The following is a 25,359-nucleotide window of genomic DNA, read 5'->3' as shown; positions in this document are numbered from 1 at the left end:
CAGCGGCAACATTCATAGGAGGCCCCAGAAACCAGCGGCTCCAAATTCTCGCCAGCCAGGGTGAAAAGACTGCACAATAACGACAGCAGCTGCAGTTTCTTTCCATGAAACGACGGCTGCCACCCAGCTTTGCGGCCCGATGCTTCCAGTTGTGGAAGGAAAACACGGCGAATGGCACCGAGGACGGCCCGCCGCGTGTGCACTCCGCTTGGGTGGTAACCTCTCGCCGTTGAAGAGAGTATTGTGTTTTGGCACAAGGGAGGCATGAGCTTCCTCTTGGGTTCCAATAAATGGCGACGAGTGGTGCCCAGTTTTGCAGAGGGCCGGAAGAGGGGAGAGGCTTGCACGTTGGTGGAGGCCCATGCTGGTTCAGTCGCTGTTTGGAGCATCCGCTCAGCACCAGACGCTGCGCGGGTGAGTACACAGTGGTGAGCAAAACGTGCACCCAGTGCTGCCACCAGGCTGCACTCAATGCCGCCACCGAATCATACAGATAAACTCACAGACATCTGTGCTACGTGCCAGTGGCAGACAGGGACATACTCTGAAGGATTATGGCCGGGGGTCAGGGTCGGTTCCCTTGAGGAAGGGAGGTTTGAGCTGCAGGTAGGAGGCTGTATGTTCCCAAAAGATGCAACACCATGAGCAAAGGTCCTGAGGCGAGAAGGGACCTGGTGTGCTCAAGAAGTCCAAGGAGACCAGACCCAGAGAGCATGAGGGACAGCTCTGTGATGCAAAATGCCATCTGAAGACAGAGAAAATGGGGCAAGGCCACGCAGGACCCTCATGGGGCCAATCAAAGAGCTGGATCTTTATCTTTCTGGCAGAGGAATGACACAACAATTGGTCCATCCCAAAAAGGCCAGTCTGCCATTATAGGAGGCCACGCTGGAGAGAAAAGCCCAGCTAGTTGTCTACGAGATGAGACGGTAGCTTAGACGTGGGTGTTGGTGTGACGGGAAGGGAGGACAGACGTTCTGAGAAGTATTTCGGAGTTGAAATGAACAGGGCTAGGGGAGGGACTGGGAATGAGGGATGCGACCAATACGTGGCTGCTTAATTCCCTCTAAATTTCTTCCCAGAACGCAAAACAGAGAACACGCGTTCCCTGTTAATCAGGTTAGCACTCTGAAAGGGGAAGGCAGTCGTTCAACAAACAGGGCACCTGATCATTCTCCCTCTCATCTTGTGAGTCTGTTTTCATTACTGTGTTACTCCACCTGATGCAGTCCCAAAGTCAGAAGAATCTACTGCATTAGAGGAGGTCTGAGAATTGTTTTTAATGAATAATTGATATGAACTATAATGATAATCAGAACGTTTGTTAGAAGACTACTTAAAAATCCAAACGTCTTGTGTTTGGTTTTTGTTTATTAGGTGGAAACAGTTCCAATTTACTGTAACCAAGGAAGCTTTCCCAGTGCATCTCTTTCTAACTCTGGCATAACTAATGTCTTCTGAACTGTGTTATTTAAGTTAGTCATATGGTTTTCTATAAGTGGATGTAATTTTTTTTTTTCAGTCGACACACAAGATTAAGTCTTTCTGGGTTCCTTATTTCTTCTCCTTCCTTCATGTGTTACAAATGAAAGGAAGACAGTTCCAGGATGATGATCCATGTGTTTACCCTTTGAAAATTGGCAGTTAAGACCCTTAAATAGGTCCCGCTTAAAAAATGAAGTCATAGCAATTTATTTTGTTTTCTCACACTTGGAGTTTCTGTTACTGATAACATTATTAACCAAAGAAAAGAAAAGAAAGAAAGAAACTAAAGAAAACTAGGTTAGCGCTATTCATTCATCTGCTTGGTTAGCATTTAGGAGACCTCCGCTGCATGCTGAGCACTGGAAATACCAAGATGACGTCAGGTTGAGGTCGGCTCATAGGACACAGTAGGTGGGTAACGATCAGGGGACCCGCTGAGAAGAGTTACAGGAGAGAGGGGGTGAGAATGCGCAGGAATGGGGACGGCGGCGCACAGACAGCGATCAGGCTCAGAAGCATCTCCGGGGACAAGGTTATAGGCACACAACGGTTGTCAAGGTGAGCAGACAGAGCGGTCAAAAGACAAGGCTAAAGGTGGGCAGCACTGGGTCACAAGCTATGCTTTAAAAAAAAAAAAAGGTTTTAATTTAAATTTTTTTTTTCAACATTTATTTATTTTTGGGACAGAGAGAGACAGAGCATGAACGGGGGAGGGGCAGAGAGAGAGGGAGACACAGAATCGGAAACAGGCTCCAGGCTCCGAGCCATCAGCCCAGAGCCTGACGCGGGGCTCGAACTCACGGGCCGCGAGATCGTGACCTGGCTGAAGTCGGACGCTTAACCGACTGCGCCACCCAGGCGCCCCAAAAAAAGGTTTTAATTTAGACTGAAGGTCACAAGATGGTCAACAAAGAATTTTTAAGTGGAAGAATTACAGGATTGTATTTGCTCTCTAAGGCTGTGAACCCAAGAGGGCAGGGACCTGATCTCCTAGCTTCACCTATAAAACTGAGCACAGCAATGTATAAAGCCAGAGGCATTTTTTTGAGAGCAGAGTATACTCTTAATAACCTCTGGAGCAGTAAGGGAAATCAATTTCATTTTCTATCTGACCATCCTCCAGACGGGCTCCACGTCTCCTGAATTTCAGGGTCATGTAGATTTGGTCTGGGAGATGAGTTACGATCTCTGGGCTTTTGTGACATGACAGCTACCAGGGTCGGATAATACTATTGAGAAAACCTCCCTAAAAGCACCATTATCACCAGGGACAAATCAATCAAATGTTTCAGGTTTAAGACAAACACATCCTATGGAACTTTAAGATGAAGCTGAAGGTTCCAAGCAGGCACCTCTAGCTTTGAAATTAACCTTTATGATTAATTCAGCCTAATGACCGTGTGGGCGCAAAGCAAGAAGGGAATGTTAGAAAAACCTGAGCCTGCTGAGCCCCAGCAGACAAATTTCACCACGACAGCAGAACCGTTAGGCAGAGAGACCACCCCAAGGCCCCCCACACATCAGCTATCCTGGTCATGTACTTACACCACTAAGTAAACACACTATTTTTTTGAAGTACTTAAAATTCTAAAACCAAGGCCCAAACATTCACGTTCAGATTTGCGTTAGGTAAGGAGGTATGCTTCATGCCCCAGAGGCCTCAGAATCTCTAACTTTGCCGGAAGACAGAACAGGCAGTAATTGGGACTTAGCTTCCTGGAAGGACAAGGAGGTACTGATACAAATAGGTGCTTAATTAAGTAACATCTGAAGCTCTCCGAGGTGGCTTCAATGGTCTAGTGAAGGAGTCCTGTCACAGCCCTTCTGTGAAGAAGCCAAGACTCTGAGAATCAAAGAGGGATTCCTGGGGATGCCAGCACCTACCTGTCCAAAGTTTTCTTCATCGATACAGAACATGAGGTCCAGTTCAGTGGGATCATTTTCCAAGATCCATTTCAAAGAGTTGTAATATTCACTATCCTATGGAAATGACAGAGAAATTAAGTTCTCCCCAAATACCAATGCATTTGACTTCTTGAAATGATTAAGTCCTTCTAACACGAATCCATTCAGAATGCTCAAGAATTCTATTAGTCGCTAGCGTGTTTCCTGCCTTGCTCCAAACCTCCTCTTCCCCTTCAATTTAAAATACAAACAAACGTTTTGGTAGTAACAGGGGACGGCAGTTGAACCCTGTCCTCTGTAAAGCACAGAGGAAGCAACCCGCTCTGGGTTGGCAGAAATAAGATCATAAAGTTGAACATGTAGAGAGCAATATACTTCCTACCTTTTTTTTTTTTGCATTTATTTATTTATTTATTTAGAGAGGAAGTGCAAGCGAGGGAGGGGCAGAGAGAGAGGGAGGGAGAGAATCAAAAGTAGGCTCTGTGTCTGTGCACTGTTAGCACGGAGCCCTATATGGGGCTCGATTTCACAAATTGTGAGATCACGACCTGAGCTGAAATCAAGAATCCGCAGCATGACCAACTGAGCCACTCAGGCGCTCCAATATACTTCCTATCTTTTTTGTTTTTATTATGAAATTTATTGTCAAATTGGTTTCCAAACAACACCTCGTGCTCATCCCAACAGGTGCCCTCCTCGATACCCATCACATACTTCCTATCTTTTAAGGGTAAAAACATCAGAGGAAAATAGGAAAGACAGAGAATGTTCTACTTAAACGCCGATGGCTCAACACCCATCCCTGTGCTTTTGCTGTGCTCTCTGCAAGTCCTATAAGCAAACAGGAAGGCTGTTCCGGTGTCAAAGCCAGAACACAAGACCCAAGGGCTTGGGTTCCTCTCTCTGGGGCAGGCCCAGGAGCTGCTGGGGAAGGACAGGACAGGCTCGGAGCATGTGTGCCCCAACTGTCAACCAGTGGGACAAAATTTAGACTCTGAAAGAAATCTCTACGTTCCTTGCCTCCACATTATACCATAAGAAAAGCACAGTGCACAAGGTAAAAACTGAAAAGAAATGTGGGGCTGGTACTGCGGATAGTCTAGCAACTCGCCCACGGAAAAACCAGCTGAGGGGGTGTAAGTGCACGGCCGGATCAGCCTCTCCGTTCACCCAGAGATGATGAGAACACCAACTCCTGCTGGTAGGTAAGGAGAACGTGGCTCGTATGCCTAACTAGGGAAGAGACGCAGTCACCACCCCCCACAGCAAGGCCAAGGGCTTGCAGATGCTTTCTGATCCAGTGACAGAACGTGAGGGCAGAGCTGCAAATGTCCCAAGTGGACAGAGCCTCCTCATGGCCCCCGTGAGTGTGCCGCACCCTGGCAAACTCCCCCACCCTCGGAGCTGGGGGTGCAGGTGCGGGTAAACAGAAGCAAAAGGCATGTTAGAAGAGTGTCACTTTTGTTTTTGCAGAAAAGCCTTTCAAACCCTAAGATGGTCGGCCTAGACACAGTGCCTTGTCCCATCATTGTCTAAGTGGCTTCTTCCCCTCTCCTCTGTCGGTCACTTCCACATCGGGGGTGACAGTAAGTGTTCTTCCCTTCATCTACTTTTTGGCCCATCCCCTTGCCATTTTTTGAGACCAGAAAACAAAGGGACAGCGGATGACTCTCTAAACATCCACAGGAGCAATTTTCGATGGAAAGCAAGAGCTGCAGTGAGGCCCCCAGATGACCTTGGGATTTAATTTGGTCAAACCAGTTCCGGGTGAGTGAGGGAGCTGAGACATGGGTCTACCCACCTCAAGCACCACGGTTACAGGAAATGTGAACAAGAGTTTACTTATCAGAAAAATTAGGGAGATCAATGAACTTCCTGAATAAGTCAAGAACGCTCCCCGTTCCCACTGAATGACAACACCCACAAAAAATCCCCGCTACTGCAACATGGTCTCAGCTACAGTTCTCGAAGGTACGGTGGCCCCTGGGAGTGATCTGTATTTACTCACCACAGATTCCATGTCATTCAGGGTTATCTGCTTTCCCAGCATCATTTTGTAAAATGGTCTAATGAAGAAACCTACAATGTGGTGGAAAACCGTGGGTTAGCTCCAAAGCTTTGATACTGCTGTGCATCAGAGCGTGAAGTCCAAGATAAACTTGCCCTCAGGTTGAATGAGAGGCGGGGCCTGGCCTGGGGGGAGGCGGGGTTCAGGAAGGGGGGCAGTTACACCAGTAGAGATGGTATAGCAGGGAGGGGTCAAAAGGCTTCCAGGAGAGGAAAAAAAGGGCTTCCGTAAGGCCAAGCAGGAGTCTGCAGGGTAAACGAGGCACAGGAACGGGAGGACCACAGAGCGCCGGAAGGGGCGGGGCCAGGACTGAGACTAGCCAGAGGTGGGCCTGGGCTGGCGCAGGGCATCCTGGGGAGGGTAGGCCCGAGAAGGGAATGGCAAGCACAGCCGGCAGGGGGTGCTGGAGAGTCAGGCTGCTCCTGGGTGGACCCAGCGGCCTGGAAAAAGCCAGCCGAAGATTTCATCTGCAACTGCTTTGGCAGTAATCGGGAGAAAACCGGGAAGGGGGCAAGCGGAAAAGAGGGAGGCCACTCAGAGGCTGTGCAGTCTTCCAGGGGACGGGGGATGAAGGTTAAGGTGATGACAGCAAGGCTCCACCACCACTCGTGTGTCCCACAGGGACCCCAACTCGCCTTGCCCAAGGGCAAGACGGCATCGCCGACTAGCTCACGCGGGGCCCCCCTTCTCCCCCTCCGCCCCGACCGGCTGGCCCATTTGATGTGCCACCGGCGTCTGCTGCAGGTTCCGACTGCTGCTGGAAACCCGCACAAGGCTGTCGTGGGCTGACCTGCAGGGTGCACATGCTCTGCCCACAGGGGCACTGACGTTCCGAGCATCACCCCTCCACTCCCACCCCGTGGGCACTCTGGCTCTTAATTCCTGAAGTACAAGGTTGTCCCTTTAGCAGCAGTCTCCTCCACTCCCTGACTTGTTCCCGCTACTCCCTCCACTGAGCCTTGGCTCCAAAGTGATCCTAGCTTCTAAACACTTAAATCCTACACCACCATCGAGGTGTGGGCACAGCCTGGTAAACACTCCCTGACCCTCCAAGCCAGGCCACCTTCTCCTTGGACTGCTCCCCGTTCTGTCTGCTAGTGCCTGGACTCTTCTGGTCCCCCCACCCCCAAAACACACACAGAGTAGAAGTTCACTGAGGTCAGGCTGGTATCTTCCACTTTCTGTGTCCTCTCACTTGGCAGAAGGTAACTCAGCTGACCTCTCAGAAGGGGGAAATAATCTATAGCATGACTCCAAGGTTGCAAATGAAAATATATTTATGCATACCATATATATGTTCATATATTTTACATGTACATAAATAATGACTGCAGTTTCCTTCCAATGAGAAAAAAAAAAAATCTTCTCTTTTCCCAACCAAAAATAAAATCTGAAGCGAGAGGATCAAAATCATCTAGCAATTACCAGCAAAAACATATTAAAGGAAAAAGTTCTGAGGGGACATCAATTATTTACCGGAACGTCTAAGGTTCCATAGACATAATTAACACAATTCTTCGGTAGAGAATCTCCTTTTCTACTGCAATTACAACCACCTCAAATCTTACTCTCTGCCTTCTGTCCTCAACGGTTTCACACCCAAATTGCTCAGAAATATTTCTGACTCTCTTTCTTCACCGAAGATTTCTGTAATGCCCCCTTGCGGGCACTTCTGAGGTGACCAAATGCGAAAGAAGCCTCTACTGTAAGCCTACAGACCCAGCCAGGGAGGGAGCCGGACTTCTAACTTTGACGGTACGTTGAGTTTCTTCCATGACTTACATGCTCTAAATAATAATGAGATTATTCTGTCCCATCTGTTTCAGTAGTGATCCCAGGGTCAGGGTCTTCGCCGAGTTATGGCATTGCTTTGAAATTATTTACGATCTCTTCACATTCAAAAATAATAATTTGGGGACAAATGGAACAATAGCAGGATGCTGGATGGATTAGATCATTTTAATTAACTGTTCAATTAGCTTTTCCATCTGTCACCAAATCTACCTCTTGCTAAAAACAAAAAACGAAAAACCACAAAACAGTTGTTCTGGAAAAGAGAAAATGTCCAAATACAGAATGTTTTGGGCTTCACACTGTAAGTTTAAAAAATTTTTGTTTTAACTGTATAGATACTATGTCTTCAGTGCTCAAATTAGCCTGACACCAGGGAAAAGCATGTCTTTTATGGGCAAACCATAAAAACAACTTTTTGAACTACGGCGAGTCAGTGAAACATTTGCTTAAGATCGTGATGTGAAAGATCCAACGCCTAAATAAGGGGCCGCAAACAGCCCTATCCTGTTTTGGTTACTTCGTGACATTTCAGTAACTTACCATCTAAAAGCTTCCCGTGAAACACTGCCAGACCAGCAACTCTTCCGATAAAAGTGAAGTAAGACAAATGGTCTTCATTACAGAGGCCTGAATTGGGATTGATCTGAAGCGTGTAGTTGTCCCTTTGGGGAGGGAGAGAGAGGAAAAGTGCCATCATACTTTCCAAGAATCTGAATTCTCCTCTGCCATCCGTCATCACACGTCCCCAAGACACTTCAAACGTTCTCTACCCAACGGGAAAAGGCATAAGCTAGAACGTGTTAGTTAGCCCCTTTGTGGCCGATTAAGGTCTACAAGAGGAGGGGCGCGTTCCCTAACTTACACCATTAGAAACTGTTGATATTTGGCCATTTTTGCTGTACAAAAATGTCAACTTCATATGGGTCAGCCAAATATCTTGGGAGGATGAGAAACAACATATAACAGAGGGGCTGCACGTGGATTGCCAATGACATGAGTTCGGTGGCTTGTCTCTGTGAGGGAGAGGATTAATCCGTTTGAGAGGCTTTGGTTTGGAGATTAAAAATTTTCCAATGGTACCAACTCTTGGTCTGACCGCCACTGTGCCCTGAAAGGCCCCAAGGGCACTGGTAGCAGTATTTGGCTCTCTCAACAACGCAAACCTCAAAATGCTCACATGTATCTAATCAACCTTCTTTGGTCTCAAAATCTGGAGGATCAGTGGTTTTCAAACTGGGCTCCACAGATTTCCCTGCGGGTCTCTGTGGGAATGTGGGTGAGAGGTAAGGGTCTCGCCTCCCCACCCCGCCCTCCACTTCAGTGGTTTCATCAATGGCACGTAGGGGCTTTCTCATGGGACTTGGAACAACAAGAAACAAAATGGGAGATTCCTGGCTACAGAAACCGAGGTCACCGAAGCTGCCTTCCAAAAGAGCTCCCAAGAGTAGAGCACCAGGTAGACGGCGTGGGAGAACTCAAGTCCCTCAGAGCACAGGCTGCCTTTCAGCAAAGTCAACAACTACTGTACTGGGGTCTCGCATCTCGCCTCAGCCTTTGGAGACTCCACAGCCTGGAAAAGGAATGGCTGGCCTTGTAAGTCATTGGTGTTTTTGATACCTGAAAAAGCAACTACATCTGCCTCAGTTTCTATGTTTGACAAGGATGAAATCCTAGTGCAAGGGAGAATCTGTTTCTCCCCTTATTGGGCCAGGACATGGTCCTTTGGATCCCGAAGAACGGGTCCTCAAAGTTCGCATCATTTGCCTCTGAGTACTGTAACTTCAGAAACCGTTCTTGTTCGTAACATGATGATGAGTTTCTGAAAACTGACAATGACAGATTCTCCTGAATCAGCATAACGTTACAAATGAAAATTGCCTCTTGCTCTTTACCATAAGTACCCAGCACATTTTCAATTTCAATGACATGAATCCAAATGACAAGAGAAAACTCATTTTTAGGTGTTCACAGAGTACATTATTTCGCCACGTAGAGTCAGAACCTGTTCTAGACTTACAGGGGGCGGGGGTAGGGACTGGAATCGACGGGTGTTAATTCATCTGGAATGACTGAGCCACATATTCTTCCATTAAGTTTCAATTCACTGCGAATAAAACTGTTTCAGTGGTGGTGGTGGGGGGGGGGACACATCCTGAGTGCACGCGGCATACTTACGTCGCAGAGTACTCAAAAAGCCCATAGTAGGGGTTGAACATCTCTTTGGACAGTAGGAAGAACCACTCTCTGGCCACACCCCCATAGTCAAGACCTTTCTCCGATTCAAATTCGATCCACAGTCTAGCTTTCAGGACATCTGGTCTTTTCACAGACATGATTCTCCGATAGGACTCTTCAAAGATGTTATTTCTGTGAAGTTTCATTTCAAACCTATTCGGAATATCAGCCTACACGAAAGAAGAGAGCAAGCAGGTAACCATACAGTAAATATACACCTTACTTTCTAAGAGAAAAAACAACAACAAAGAGTAGAAATGACAACAGCCTTCAAATAAACAAGCTGTGACAAAGAGTTCCAGTGACGATCCTCCCCTTTGTGGATTTTCTTCACCCAGACAGCAAGCCAGCCGTCAGACTGGAGCCAGCAACACAGGAGGCACAGGAGACTACGCTGAGTAGAGGACAATCATCCCCTCCCCCCTTTATGAACAACTGTGGGGCACTTCTCCACCCACTGGCAACTGAAATATGGTCAACTCTCGATATCGCTTCTGTCAAAAAAAGAGAGGTTAGTCCGGGTAATCAAAACCCGTAGAACAATCCCCACCTGGTCGAGTTGAGAGCATGCTCAACCCTGGTAGGGCTTCCAGCTGGCAGGTGTGATCCGGGATGCCTACAAGGCTAATTTCTGTTGCCACGAGAAGTGGGGCCTTGATTATCGTGCCACGTTCTGGGGAAGCATCCCAAAGGTCACAGTTCATAAATACGAAAATGAAAAAGCACCCGACTCAAGTTGTGCGTAACTGCTGCCTGGCAAAACGAGGGCCAGGGCTGGCCTTGCTACGACAGTGGATTTGCAGCGGGGAAGGGGGGCGCGCAGGAGATACCACGGTGGAAGTGCCCGAGTGAGACAGGCTGACATCCGCAAAGTTCCACTACTATCAGGGGAAATGCAGGTTCCTCACAAAGAAACACTATGTAATTTTATGTGTGCCTATCTGAGTCATTTCAAAGGCTAGTATCCATGAGCTACTTGAGTCGGAACGCTGGGCGAACAGAACCCCCGAGTGGGAGCTCCCCGCGGTGGAGACTGTGTCTCCTGCCTCTTTGCATCCCCAGTGCCTTGGCCATAGCTGGGGGCCCAGGAACACTGCGGTGATAGGAGTTGTGGCCAATACCCCCTTCTTCCCGAGGGAAGCCAGGAAATGAAGGCCAGGGCAGGACCCATGAACACACAAATTGAGGAGACAACAGGGAAAACCTGTACCAGAGAGGTACAGAGAGGTGAAGTCAGAGAATAAAACAGAAGACAAAATGTTGAAGAACTGGGGAAGGTGCGTCAGTAGAAAATATAATTTTGTAATTTAAAACCACCTGTACAAACCTCGTCGGGTTTCCTAGTTTTGTAAAAATCTTACAGGGTTTCCCAGAGAGAGTTTTAGTCTGAAAATTACACTTGGTCTTAACATGCCAAACATCACAATTTTAGTATGGTAAATTCTATTTGTGTTATAATTAAAACTATAGTTTTGAATTTGAAGGGAAGGATGAGAACATTTTTCTAAGCAGGGTCTAGGTTTTATCCCAATGACCATAGGCAAATACACAGGCTTCTCCAGGTTTTTTCGATTAGGTTCTGAATTATTTTATATCCCATGAAAATCATCTCTATCTTTCCACGTATTACATAAGAAATGACCATTCAGGTGATTTGATATGTAATACTAAGTTAGTCTTCACTTACCATTTCTCTTAAAAAGAAAATTCAGATTGAAGATCCAGGTGGATCAAAGTGCAATGGAGAAAGGAAGGTGATATTTTTAGTAAACACATAAAGGTAACACACAAGTCGTTCTCACTGAAGTAACTTTGGTAACTGACAAATGACTAAAACAGCATTTTTGGAAGACATGTTGTTACTCACAGGTTTCTTTAATTTCTTCCTAAAGTAGTCATATTTCTGCTTAAATTCTCTGGAGTAAGGAACAGCCTGGAAGATAAATTTATAAATACAGATAATGTAAATAATACATTTGAAATTTTATGTATACTGAGCCAACATTCAGAGAATTTTATGAATCATAAACCTTAAAACTCTCGCTCTCGAGATTATCACGGAAGTTTATATAATGTCTACATAGCACATGGGAAAATTCTAGAAATGACTGAGGCTAATCAGCATTGAGTGGGGGGGGGGCTTTCACCCCTGAAAACAACTGTATTGATATTCAAGAAATCATTTAGGGATATGCCCACATAAACCAAATACACTGTCCACGTGACTTTTGTCTAAATGGGAGTCAGGGTGTAATAAACTTTGTTTTCGTTTTTTTGCTGTACGTTTCGGTAACAGTTATTGACTATGATTCTTTAACACAAAACCCCAAATGACCGTATAGAGGTCATTTTGAAAAGACTAATCATGCTTTTAAAAACCATGGGGAGGAAATAAAAGGAGAAGAAAGGCCAGTGAACTTATACTGTTGACAAAGAATATAAAATCACGTAGACAGCATTATGGAAAAGTCCTCGATTTGGGAGTCAGAAGGTTTGCCTCTTACTAGTTCGTAGTCTTGGGCAGGGATTTCTTTAAATCTGAACGGCTCATCTCTGAAGCCGAGTGATGGTACCAAAGGCATTGTGCTCGATAACTGACTTAACTATTGTTACTCAAAAGTTCTGGAAATCTCTTCTGGCGAAGTAATAACCTTTTACTGTAGTCATTTAGATACTCTTTACGTGCTATGTTGTAAAGTAGCTTATGATATGTGAGAGCCAGAGCCCTGACTTCTGGCTATTGAAAAGGCTTATAATTTTTTCATGAAGGAGAAAAGACTGGCTTTTGCAGACACGTGGGCATGACTATGACAGCCTCGTATCCAGAAAACCTTGCTGCTTTTTTAGCAAATAGTATGAACTTGGGCAAGAATAGTTCTGCTGGTATCATTTTGGGCTAAGTTAACAAAATACACTGATCCATAGTAGAGTACCTCCAGACTCCAAGCCTTATACCTTACACTTTCGCAAAGAGAAGTGAGGAACAAAAGCTTCCCTCCTTCGTACTATTTTAAGACACAATCACACAAACAATAAGCCAAAACAAAAATAACCACTCTTATAGAAAACAATAATCATGTCCGTGTTCTGCTTTGTAATCCAACAGCGATAAAGACAATGCATTTATATATCCCAAGAACATTCTAAAGACAATTTACGGGACCTGTGGTCTTACTTTTAAGCTATTCTTCATTTGATTTTCCATTGAACACTAGGTTTCCTATTGAACAATAGGACCACATATCCTATTTATTTTGGGCTCTGTTTAATCTGATGAAATCATGTGTGAATTCTGATTCTAGAAAAGGTAAAAATTTTGTCAGTATCTGGACAGCCACCAATATGAGGAAAGGATAACAATGTTCTGAGATAAGCCAGTGAAGAGGTTATTGTATTTTTTGCCCTACCAACACTCTATCCCATCACAGACTAAGATTTTCTATATAGCTTATTCATTCTTTGGTGGTTCCTTTGCTGATCCATTCAACAGGTATCTCTTGAGCGCCTGCTCTATGCCAGGCATTCTTAGGTGCTGGCACACCAACCAAAGATTTCTTCCCCTGTTCCCTCCTGGAGCTTCCAAGCTACTGTGAGTAACAGGCAGTAAGAAATGAGTACATAGTGGGAAATGCTATGAGACTGAGCATCGCTGAGACAGAGTTCCTGGTAGGGCTATTTTGTAGGGATGGTCAGGGAAGGAAGCTCTGAGGAAGGGCTATCTGGGCAGAACCCAGAGTGGCAGGAGGGAATAAACCATGACTGTGAGCAGTGAGTGGACTGCGAAGAAAAGTGTCTGGTTGATGTTCTTAGCTGTGGTTAACTGTGACAGAGGGACATTAAGCTGAGAAGTTATGTCCTTTCATTATGTCATGCTGGCTTTGGCAGACCTGACTTGTAAGGCAGACTCTAGCTCCCGCTAGCCCTGTGATGTATTTTCCCGACTACGGGATTTCTTCCCAGTTAAGCAGAAGAAACAGACTAGATGAATTCGAAGGCTCTTCCGTTTCCAAAAATCCGTGATTCCCGGCAATTGTTTTCGGGTTTTGCTTCCCTCCTGGAAATGTTACAGAAAGGCTTAAAATGTGAGTTCAAGAGTCTTAAGTGACAGGGGGGAGCGTGTTTTAAAACGTCGCCCCCAGCCTGTGCTCTCTGCTCTCTTATCTGACTTGTAACCTGGGGGGTGCTGACTGTATGTGGGTGGAAATAAGATGCTGAGATATTTCTGCTCCTTCTTCTCCTGGGGAATGATGCATAAAAGCTGAAAAATCATTCCCCTCCTCCGATACTTATCTGCTCTCTCTAGAGATTGTTCTTATGAATAAGAAGTGAAATGCATAGGCTTCTATACTCTCCTCCTGAACAGATTTCAGCCATGTCCCAGGACAAAGACATCCATACAGTGTGCAGCCTTTGAAGAGAATGAGAGGCACAGTGCACTTCGTGTACTGGACAGGCTGAATTCTTTATTCGCTCTTGAAAATCTGGCATCTTCTTGTCTTACATACAATTTCACTTATAAAATAAGCTTATCTCAAAACTTAACATGCCTGTTGATTAAAGCCCTTGGCTCTGTATTAAAATACGCTGTCTTTTCCGAACAAAAATGGAAACCTGACTTGTTTATTGTGTCAAGTCGGTGCTAAATTTTTTCCTGTCATTCTAGTCCAGCTGATGCCGCAGCTCCTTAAAGAAAAGAACTCGTGTCTGACATGGAGACTGGCGAGGCCGGTTACACTTGGGAGCTCTGGTCCTACTTCTGATATTTTCTGGAACGAATGGCAACACAGTTAGCCTTATGAGCTTCTGACAGATGGGGAATAATAACATCTTCCCTACTTTCCTGAGGGGATTGCTATGAGCTTCAAGGCAGCTGATTATGAAGTTCTCGGGGAAGTACAAAGCGTTACACAAACATGAGATGGTATTCATAAGAGCAGCGAGCATGGACAGCACTTGGTCAACGCTTTCACTGGTGATGCTTGTAACACAGAGAGCATACTGACTTAGAGTAATGCTATGTTGAGTTGCCACAGACAGGGACCCCACCCCGCCCCCCACGCCCCTAATCTGGGTATTTTTAAAACTTGGGAAAAAGAGAAACCCTAGGTTCCAGATAAGCAGGAAGACTTAAAATTAAAGAAGTGGGCATTGGACGTGACTTGGTGCTTGGGCTGGGGCTTTAATCCTTACGCCGGGACACAGAAGTTGGCCTACAGTCTGTATGACCTAGGGAGTAAGAACAGAGTTCCCTGTTTAAAAATCTATATCTGGCATGGGGACAAGAAAGCGCTACCCACCAGCCCAGGAAAGTTGTAAGGAAGCTTACCTTCTGTCCAGGACCACAAACGAGAGAAAAACAAAAAGAAACAGACCTGTAATGAATTCATACTCTATGCCTACACCAAAGCGGGTATGAAGTCCACAGTTACATTAACTGGGCCTGCATGATCCCAAGCTAAGAAGTTAACAGTAAATACAGGTCAGGACTTATAAATGCCTCATGGGGGGGGTGGGGTGGGGGAAGATGAGCGCACACACACAAATCATACACTGAATTGGTTATAAACTGCACTGAACTACTACTGAGGAAAGTCTACAGACGTAACATGTGGGGGATTTAGTGCCCCTATGGCCAGAGATAACAGAATCATCTGAAAGAGGATATGGAATATGCATCTGAAGAATGATCAGACGGCTGAGTATGAATAAAAAAAATAAAAAAAATTAAAAGAACATGATAGAATAACAATAACTGAAAAGACCGAGCAAATTTAAAAACACCCAATAGAACAATGAGTAATTAAAACACAATTACTGAAATCACAGACACAATGACCTGGGAAAGGGCTGATTATGAAAAGCTTAAAAAAGAATGAACTGGAAGAGCCAAGCCCACAGTACAGCCACAAGAGAGAGACAAAACACAAAGAGCTAAGAGGTGAAGACAGAACATAAAAGGGAATCACATACCCAGGAGGAGTTACTGGTACAGATAACCAGGAAGAACGGCAAAGATGTGGTATGTGAAGAAACAACTGCCGAGAATTTTCCAGGATGGAGGAAAGACACGGGCCCCATATTAAAGGATTACAGTGAGTCCAAAGCAGAATAAAGAAATCCACACTGAGGTTCATGACAGTAAAATTATACAACACCAAAAGTCACAGAGGAAATTCAAAATTGCCAGAGAAAAGGAAGATTTACCCACCCAAAACCAAGAATCAGATTGATAACAAGTTTCTCAACAGTTACGGGGGCCAGAGGGACAAGAAAGAATATCTCCAAAGTATTAGGAAAGGAATTGTTAACCAAAGGCTTCTACTATGGCTGACCTACCATTTAACAGAGAGGGCAGATAAGCCCCCTCCCTCAGACTGAGAGTTTCCCGCTCTCGAGACAGTGCTGCCCGAGCAGAGGCTCTCAAACTTGAGCGGGCATCACAATCCCTGGAAAGGTTTGTTCAAACGTAGATTTTGCTGCCCCCCCCCCGCCCCCCGCCCCCGCCAAAGTTGCTGATTTTCAGTAGCCTGAGTTGGGACTCCTAAATTTGCATTTCTAACAAGTTTCCACATAATTCTGATGCTGCTGATCTGTAGACAAGACTCTGAGAACCAGGAACTATACTTCATTCAGAAGACAACCTGGAAACAGCAGGTGCAAGAAACAATGGTGGGCAAAGAAATTCGCTTACATGTAAGTGAAAGAAACAAGTACTAGCTGTTGAAAAAAGGTAAAGTGTTAATGACTGTTTCTAAAGTTTTCAAATGTCACTGAACAATGCAAAGTGAGTGGGAAGAGCGGCACGAGAGTTCCCTAAATCTCATCCTACTCAGGAAGAAAGAGTGATTAATTTTGACATTAAGGGTGTCGGTTACAAATTTTAATGTAAGCACTAAGGAACGGAAAATACAACTCCCAAGCAAGTATAGAAAGTGAAAGAAAATAAAGAGTACTTTATCAATGTAATAGAAGGTTAAAAAAAAAAAAGAGAGAGAGAGAGAGAGAAAAAAAAAAAACATAGCTAAAGGGGGGAAAAAGACATACCAGGCAAATACTAACGAAGAGAAAGTGAATGTCCTTGACGGACAAAGCCATGCTCACTGTGGGAGATTGTGACGGTCCTGTCTTGGTTAGACAGAACAGCCAGGATAAAAAGCAATGACGGAGACGGATAATATGCTCGATCTAATGGACATATGAAGAACTTTGTACCCAACAAAGACAGAATACACATTCTTTTCAAACACAGAAAGAACATTAATTAAAAAAAGGCCAGGCTGACAAGGAAGTTTCAAATATCTGCTAATCAGTATTTCACAGACAGTATTCTCTGGCCACAATGCAATAAAATTAGAAAATTAGTAAGAAATGGACAGGCAAAAACCCTTCCATACTCCTGGAAACTAACAGCACATTCTAAATAGCTTGTAAAGTCAAGGAGAGAAAGAAATCATGGAAATTACCAAACATTCAGAACTGATGACAACTAAAGCCAGGCGTCTACACTAAGTCGATAATTACCTAAATACACATGCTCTTACTGAAAGAAGTATCTCTACTACTAATGAAAGCATAAACAAGGCTCTTTTGTTAATTAAAAAAAAAAAAAAGATCTCTCTTTGGGTCAAATTTACTTGGACTTATGATGCTACGCAATTTTCAGTAGAAATCGGTAAGAACTGACAGCGTTTGAATGAAGGCAGATGATCAGTACAATGACAGAAATATCTCAAAAGGTTTCAGAATTATGTCCAAAGTCCTCTGTTGCGCGAAAACAGCATTGATTCTTGAATACCTTGTTTCTCATGACGTAGAAGAGAAAATAGGACTCTAACACACCTTATTGTGAATGTGAAAATATCAAAAGGAAGCCATGGTAAGGCAGGTGTTGAAGGTACATAAAAAGCAGCTGTTTTAACTCAGGTATGATTGGGCACTTTGCGTCACACGGCAGCAAAGCAGCTGAACAAAGCCGATAAAGAAATCAACAAATTAAGGGGATGTCAGGTATTAAGGTGGGTTTGCATGATACTACCTTCTAGGATTTCAAACGGACTTACCTTTGTAATTCAAAACATAACGTGAACTGAATCAGATTAAAGCCACAAAAGCAGTATCTTAAACACGCCTGCTGGCCTTTTAGCTCAGCACTCAATAGACTTCAGTTCCTTTTGCTCCTCCAGTTTCTAACAGATTCCCAAGTTTGCAATGCTTTGCTGACCCCACACATTTCCTGTAATTCCAAATTAGCTCCCCGCACTCATATCCACATGGACCAAAGACGCTGGTACATTCCCTTTAGACCATGACCCATTCGACAGTCTGCTCACGGGTGTTCAATAGCAAGTGACTGTTACTGCTCAGGGACAGGGGGGTTCTCGCTCTTCCTTATGAACACAGCGTGCGGCAGTATTTTAAAAGGGTGCTCTACCTAGCTTCCTCTCGCACCCGGCGTGTATGCGGACACTGTGAGAAAGTCAGTGGGTCAGCAGAGACAAAGGTTCTTAACCCTGCCAGCTCCAGAGGTTGGCTACAACCTCACCCAAACTTTTACAGACGTTCTGCGCTGGAAGAGATTCAGAATACAGCTTCAATCTGTTAGTGTACATTTACCCCGCCCCCCCCCCCCTCCCCTTGGCCCCAAGAAAGGACAAAACTCTACAGATAGAGGGCTCGGCTTCAGATAGAAGAGAGGACGTTTTGATTGTTATACTTTTAATCCACCTTTTTACAAAGGAGGAAACAATGTTTAGTTTTGGTTACCATTAGCAAAGCACTTTCTCTTCCTTTATAGTGAAAGCTCTTGGAAGAGGCAAATGCAGACGTACCCCCCGCCCGGGAACTGCAGTGAGGAAGAGAGGGGGGCGATGCTAACCTAGTCAACCATACCGAGCCCAGAGCACCAGGTAAGCAGTAATATACAAGGAATATGTGCTTAGGGGCGCCTGGGTGGCTCAGTTGGTTAAGCGTCTGACTTAGGGTTCATGGTTTGTGAGTTCGAGCCCCGTTCTGAGCTGTGCTGACAGCTCAGAGCCTGGAGCCTGCTTCGAATTCTGTGTCTCCCTCTCTTTCTGCCCCTCCCCCGCTCCCTCTCTCTCTCTCTCTCTCTCTCTCTCACACACACACACACACACACACACACACACTCTCTCTCTCTCTCTCTCTCTCTCTCTCTCTCTCAAAAATAAACAAACATTAAAAAAAAAAAAGAAAGAAAGAAAGAAATATGTGCTTAGATGCAACCCAAGTTTTACACTGAAGAATTAAGAGGTTGAGGATACTGACCGGACCAGTAATAGCTGGATTCTGCAGTCTTGGGTCTTCCCACTGAGTAATTTTGCTATCTGAAAATGTTAAAAAAATAAATAAATAAAAAATAAAAAATCAGCGTATTAGTTCAAATCTAGTCTACATCAAAAATGTTTTAAAAAGAATTATTTCTGGATTTTGCAAGAGCTGTCCAATCTCTCATACTGGTCCCCTAAATAAATCCCTTAGTGTTTCAGGGTTAGAAGAGAACCATGGTACGTAGCACTCCACCCCCATACTGTTTAGTTAAAAACACGCCATCAAAAAGGCAAAACTAAAGCAAAACCATTTATTCACACGGTTTTTGGCAGGAAATCTGCCAAAATTTCAATTATAAACCCCTGTTCTCTCAAGGATTTATAACTTGATCTTGATGTTCCTTTAACTGAAAAAGGGCATGAGAGGTCTTAGTCCCTAAAGAGTGAAAACACACACAGGATTCGTCTCATTTCAAATACTTTTTTCTTGGCTTGTCGTGTTGAAAAAGACCCATTTTCAATGAAGAAGCCGACAATGAACCCATGAATAATCCATGACATGCGTCACCCATATGCACGCAAAAATCAAGGCAACTACGGCGGGCCAAAAAATGAGATCAGCTACAGCAGAGGAAGATTGCAGAGGAAGGTCTCCCTTTTGGCCAAGTTGGCAAGAAGAGATTTCCTTCTTCTAAGTGAGTCAATGTCAGCAAGACTGTTCGATGCTGCCTATACAACCACGTCAGGGGTGTAGGTGATAATGTGCAGTAGCTGCTCTGAATCACTTGGGTTTTGTGACTGTGCATGATTCAAGATTTTAGGGATTACTGTGGCGGGGGGGGGGGGGGGCGGGAAAGGACTTGCGTGAAAGATACAGGGAGGGCAGACTAGGAGACAATGGGTTCTCCCTGGAGTTTTAGGGAATCTAAGTTGGCTAAAAAAAAAAAAAGGAAATTATTTAAGAATACGGATTCTGTTTATTTCCTGTATACTCTGTAAGAGGACTGAGAAGAATAGCTAATAAACTCAGTTTTAATGACCATACCAGGAAATTTTCCAAGTCTGACATAATTATTTTAATAAAAGGAGAGGTAAAGTTTTAGAATGAAACTACCAAAAGGCATTCTGGGTCCCTTACCTCCTGAACAGAAGACTCTGGAAAGTCAAAGTTGCCCTTGTGATGGAGAATGGGAGAAAAGAAAACCAAATAAACAGAACACAGCTGAGTAACAGCTCCCTGGACTACAATCCCATCACCTGGATGCTGTCAAAGCGGAAGTGAATCAATGAGCACCTACACGTGGTCCATCCAGACTGGAACTTCAAGCCACTGCCTCTCCCAGTGGCCTCAAATCCAACTCTACTAAAACTGAACCCATCATCTTCCAGCACCCAAAACCCTTCCTGTGACTCTGTATTCCCGAATGCCAGTATCAGTGCGCTCACTGTTCAAACCCAGCGCTGGCCCCACGCCCATCCCCCCTTGCCATTCTCCTCCGGTGGTCGCGAAACCGTCCCGTCTCACTGAAAAAGCTGCTTTCTGGAGGGCGCATCTCTTCCATGGACTATTCTCTATGCTTCCCTGGCCTCGGTCTCACTCGTCCCTGTTCAAGACCTCCTTTGTGGTTCTGCCAGATGGATCTTCCTAAAGAAAGGATTTGACCGTTGTCACGCCCCCTTTCAGAAAATGCCTCAGGACCTCCTTCCTGCCTGCAGAAGGGACCCAAGCTCCCGTCCCTGGCGGGCACCCTTTGACCTATGTGCCACGCCAGCCTCCTCTGCACGCTGGCCATTTGCACCCTAAGCACCGTTCTCTGACCGTGGCACAGTCTGCAATACCTTCATACGCTTGCATGTTCTCTCCTTCCTGGGGTCGCTCTCCACCTGGCTTTCCTGGATACATCTTACTCCTCATCTGGGATCCATCTGAAAAATAATCTGTCCCTAAGGCCCTCCTGCAGACATCCCAGAGCCCTGGTGCTCAGCCATGTACTGAGCAGGTATGGTCTTTGCTTCTGCATCTGCAAAACTGGTTCATTCCTCTACGCATCACTTTTGAAAATACCTCCTGGGACCCCCTACTAGAATAGAAGTCCCTCGAGGACAGGGGCTGGTGTTACTCATCTCTGCAGCCCCCTCTGCACCATGGAACGCACTTCCTAGAATGTGACAGGAGCCTCGTATGTTATTTTTCAAATGACTGAACGAAGCTGATGGCGAAAACAGATTCCCTCTTAAAACAGTCTAAGCCTTCAGAACCACGTAAGTTTCTGTGTGGTTACAATAAAGAACGATTTTGCAGCTAAGCATTGGCAATATGTGAACGTGCGGTGGCCGTTTGCTCATTTTTTTCTAAAACTTTTGAATCTAAACTCGCTTTTGGTCCTCCAACATTGTATTTCAAATACAGGGACAAGAATGAAGGAGAAGAAGGAAAACCACAGTTAATTTACAGCTAGGATTAACTGCTTTGGTAAGACCGTTGGCAGGATTTTACAGCCTCACTGGAATTTTATTTTCTCTTTCAGCTTTGTATCCAAGACACCTGAGGCCACGGACTTAGCCGCTGGACACACCTGGTCTTTAAGAAGAACCACAGGACCCTCGAGAGAGGTAGTGATTCAGGTCAAGATCTGCCTTAACTTGACTCCAGGCTGGAGACAGGGGCTACAGAGGTCCAGACTTGGTCTCTTCTGAAACTCCCTCTTTAAGATGGCTGAGTATTTTTAATCTTGGAAATGTGTGACTTCTTAGAAGAGTTTTATGAAGCAGAAAATAAATAGCCTCGTTACTTAAAAGAAAAGTCTACTGCGGTTCTTTGTCATTCATGCGCAGTCACACGTCCTGGTCACAATGGAAGGTTAAGAGGACTGTGAATCTCTCACAGGCTGTGTGCACGTGTGAAATGCTACACGTACAGATGACCTGGTTCCTGTCCTGCACGCAGGACAGCAAAATGAGGTGCAGAACTTTGTTAGAAATCAGATAGGAGAAAACTGCTTAGAAGGAGAGGCTCGTTTGGAAGGTGATACATTCCTAAGTGGCACCTACAAGGTGATTAAATGCATTTTGGAGTACCCCTGCTGGCCTGAGAAAGCTGCTTAAAAAGACAGGTGTTCCTGCACTTTTCACAGACTGCATTTTGGTGAAAAAGCAGACGGATTTATTTTAATGGATATGCACCCTACTTTATAGTCTGTGACTGAGCAAACCTTGACAAACCAGGGAGAAATGGCAGAAATGCTGCATCTACAGCAAATGAGGTGATCGTAAACATAGCTTCTGCTCACCTAATTTCCACTCTTATTATCTGGTTTGGAGAACTTTTCTGTATGGTCGAGGCAGGGCAGACTTTCATCTCCAGGTAAAGCACCACAAGGAGCACCTCTTTTTGTAGCTTAGATCAACCAGGCTCTGTGCCAGGCCTACACCACCCCCAGGAGCAAAGGGAAGCCTCCCGCAACCTGTCTGTTCTGGCGAGAGGAATGTGGAGCGAGGGAGCTGTGTGTCTGGAGGGACCGGCGGACCCATTAGGAGTAAGGAACTGCCAAGGCATGCAGCAAAATCACCCTGTCCTGCCTCCCGGCAAACGGAAGGGGGTCGAGCCTCGGGCTGGAGGCACAGCGGCTTCTCTAAGGCAAGTTCTCTCCACCTGCTGACCAAGGACATCAACTTCCCCATGTCTTCACCACTGACCTTCCACGAATTAACGTCATGTCACCATTTATCAAGCATCTACTACATACTATGGTAGGACTATGCACGCCACTAGAAAAACAGCCTGTGATCTTTATTGTTTCCAACGTCCACTAGGATGGCCCTCTGTGGTAACATTTTTCTGGTTTGGGGGCCCTTGCATTAAAAGCGTTTATAAAATTCTTCTCAGATTGACCTGAACATCAGATCACCAGCTAGAACGTGGCCACAAGGTTGTGTGAAATGTTCTGTGCGTAGCAGACCGAGGCTGTGTTACTGGTTAAGGCCTTATTTGAAGAGAAAGATCGTTATTATTCGTACCCACCTTTGAAAACTGAAACTGAAATGCATAAAAACTAAAAGAGAAATTATTTTCTGGTCTTGGTGGGAAAAAGAGGTTTGGCCCCTTCCTTATTTTAACAGATCATGTATGTGACGAGTAGAATTATAAACAGCATATTAGAGAAAAAAGTAAGGTTAAAGCAGTTACGGTAGCAATTTAGGCTCACTGTAAAATTCTGGAAAGCAGGCAAACCCTGGATACTTTTACTGGTCAAAGACAAAACTAAGCCTACGGACCCTTGAGATACCTGATTTTTACCAAAGGGTTAAAAGGGCAGCCCGCCCCCTAATCAAGACTTCCACTTTTGGTGTAATTGTGGGCCGCTGGGGTTCTTGCTTAGTTTATTCAGTTCCTGTGCCTCAAAGTGAAAGTGTACAGGACACGCATTCAGTAACCCCCAGAAGAGGCACAAGACCTAGGAGACAGTGGCACTCCCCATCCACGAGGAGTCCTTGTGGCCAGATTTCCCACCAGTGGCTCATCAGTGTGGTTTGGGTTAGTTAAGAGAACGTGAGGCTAGAGAAACCCGGCGTAGACTTGCGGTTCATGAACCAGATGAAAATAAAGATCAAATTACTACCAATTGCACACATTTGTAAATATAATTGAAAACTTCTTTCAAATACGTATTTTTCTGAAGTTTTAAGGGATACGCAAAAATATGCTCCCCTGGAGAACATGTCACTTCAAAACAACAACAACAACAACAACAACAACAAAAACAAAAAACCCGCTGCCTAAAAGCAAAACCTTTATTAGTTTAACTTTTAGTTGAAATGAGAAACCACGCATTTATTCATAGGTGATGGAGCAAATACGCTATAATTTCAAGATACGAACTGTGTATGTATTAGTGCGTTGGGTGCAAAGAAGCATGCCATGAATAGAAAATAAGTCAGAATGGGCTTCTTGCCATATGACCTTTGAAAGCAGTGTTTAAGAAACTTAACATGCTGCTTCAAGCACTGCTCACACAGATTTTTGACTCAATCATGACTTCTAAAAGCTTATTTTCTATTACTAGAGTGTATTTATTAAAAGCGCAGAAATCAAGGGGTTATCTACCCCCCCCAATTTTTTTAATTAAAAAAAAAAGTTAATAGGCCACAAGATCAAATCGGGTGAAAGCCTGACGGGCTAGTTTAAAGCAAACTTAGATGAATGCACAGTACCGTACGAGGGCACTGATTCTCTGGGATCATTCTCTCCACATAACACCTGGCTGCCTAGACAAAGAGTGAAATGACAAACCTTTCACTATAATATTTGAATGACTCCCTGCCCCCCCATCCCTTTACCTGCAATGCCTATGTGTCTATAAAAGAGCCTACTTACTATGGTCAATATAAAATGTTCGGCCATCCAAGTGAATTCTTTCTTCCCAACCAGGCTGGTATTAGGAGTGGGGAAGGTGCGGGGGAGAGGGAGGGAGGGAGGGAGGGAGGGACGGGTAGGGGGAGGGGGAGAGGGAGAGAGAGAGAGAGAGAGAGAGAGAGAGAGAGAGAGAATCCAAACATTAGCTAACAGTTCCAAAAATCAATGGCTAAATTTAAACACTCTAGGACACACTTTTTATTCTTCTCTTATAGGGTGCAGTTTTAGGTTATAAATAAACCACAAACATTTCAAGTTAACTCTTGACCACATGTTCGCTAGTCTTAGAAACCTTCACTCACTGCATGATGAACAGGAAACAGGGGTTCATATTTCAAAAGCTTCAAAGGGAAACTTCAGCATTCCATGCAACAGTCGAGTTTAGGATTGAATAAGCTCATTTAATTAAATGAGTATTTCTCTATGGACTGAAGGGAGGAGGAAGGTTAATTTAAAAATGTCAGAGAGATGCTTTAGCCCTGTCACCAGGTGGCTGAAAGCCCTCATACGGAGATTCTCTGGTGTGGGCTCTATTTGGACTCAGGAACTAAATGGATTTGGGTATTTTTTCCAAGGTAAGGCTGGTGTGCTCTCATTGTCTCAACTGTGCCCACTTGCTATCGGAAACTCAGGAGTCCAACAGATCAGGACAACACGTTGCCTTTCACGTCTGATCTGTCTCCGGCACTCTCTGGGTTCTTTCCATCTAAACCCAGGAGCCAAACAGATTCGGAGAGAGTGAGGGATATTTGTATAAAACCTGCTGAGTAAAGCCTGAACCCTAACTTTTCTAGATTCAAGTTGTGCCGTACCATACCACACACCAGGCCAACAGAAAAGTTCTTGTGTTTGGAAGATCACCATCAAAGAACTCCCAGCACCCTCATTCTAAAAGCGTCTCAAGTCCTTGCCTGCCCCTGCCCACCTTCCTGCCTTGTAAGGCTTTTGGACTTGGGGAGGGCTGAAAAGGATGTATGGCGCAAGTTTCATTCAAAATCTAAACAGCTCAACTCCAACTTGGGCCCCCAAAGAGAATAAACTGATAAAAAGTTAAATTTATAAAACAGTCCTCAACAAGGAAGAAAAACAAGAAAAACAGGGACTGCAGGCTAAATGACTTACAGAAACTGTCTGTGATTACTTAGGCCTTTTTCTCCCACTGTTTTTAACGT

General features: G+C 44.8%; 1 protein-coding gene across 10 annotated transcripts in view; it reads right to left on the bottom strand.

The window, feature by feature from the left end:
- The window catches only part of NEDD4L (NEDD4 like E3 ubiquitin protein ligase), a 341,323-nt gene that overhangs the window by 16,687 nt on the left and 299,277 nt on the right, over nucleotides 1-25,359 (bottom strand). For all 10 annotated transcript variants that reach the window (XM_047827471.1, XM_047827472.1, XM_047827475.1 and 7 more), the window contains 7 exons: nucleotides 24,149-24,203; nucleotides 18,773-18,831; nucleotides 11,355-11,420; nucleotides 9,428-9,657; nucleotides 7,793-7,914; nucleotides 5,399-5,469; nucleotides 3,370-3,465 (listed from right to left, as the gene is read on the bottom strand). In XM_047827471.1, the coding sequence (XP_047683427.1) occupies nucleotides 3,370-3,465; nucleotides 5,399-5,469; nucleotides 7,793-7,914; nucleotides 9,428-9,657; nucleotides 11,355-11,420; nucleotides 18,773-18,831; nucleotides 24,149-24,203 (699 nt within the window). The remainder of the gene's footprint in view (nucleotides 1-3,369; nucleotides 3,466-5,398; nucleotides 5,470-7,792; nucleotides 7,915-9,427; nucleotides 9,658-11,354; nucleotides 11,421-18,772; nucleotides 18,832-24,148; nucleotides 24,204-25,359) is intronic.

This window comes from Prionailurus viverrinus, chromosome D3 (genome assembly GCF_022837055.1).
Source record: "Prionailurus viverrinus isolate Anna chromosome D3, UM_Priviv_1.0, whole genome shotgun sequence".
Classification (NCBI taxonomy): domain Eukaryota; kingdom Metazoa; phylum Chordata; class Mammalia; order Carnivora; family Felidae; genus Prionailurus; species Prionailurus viverrinus.
This window is presented reverse-complemented; position numbering and strand designations above follow the sequence as displayed.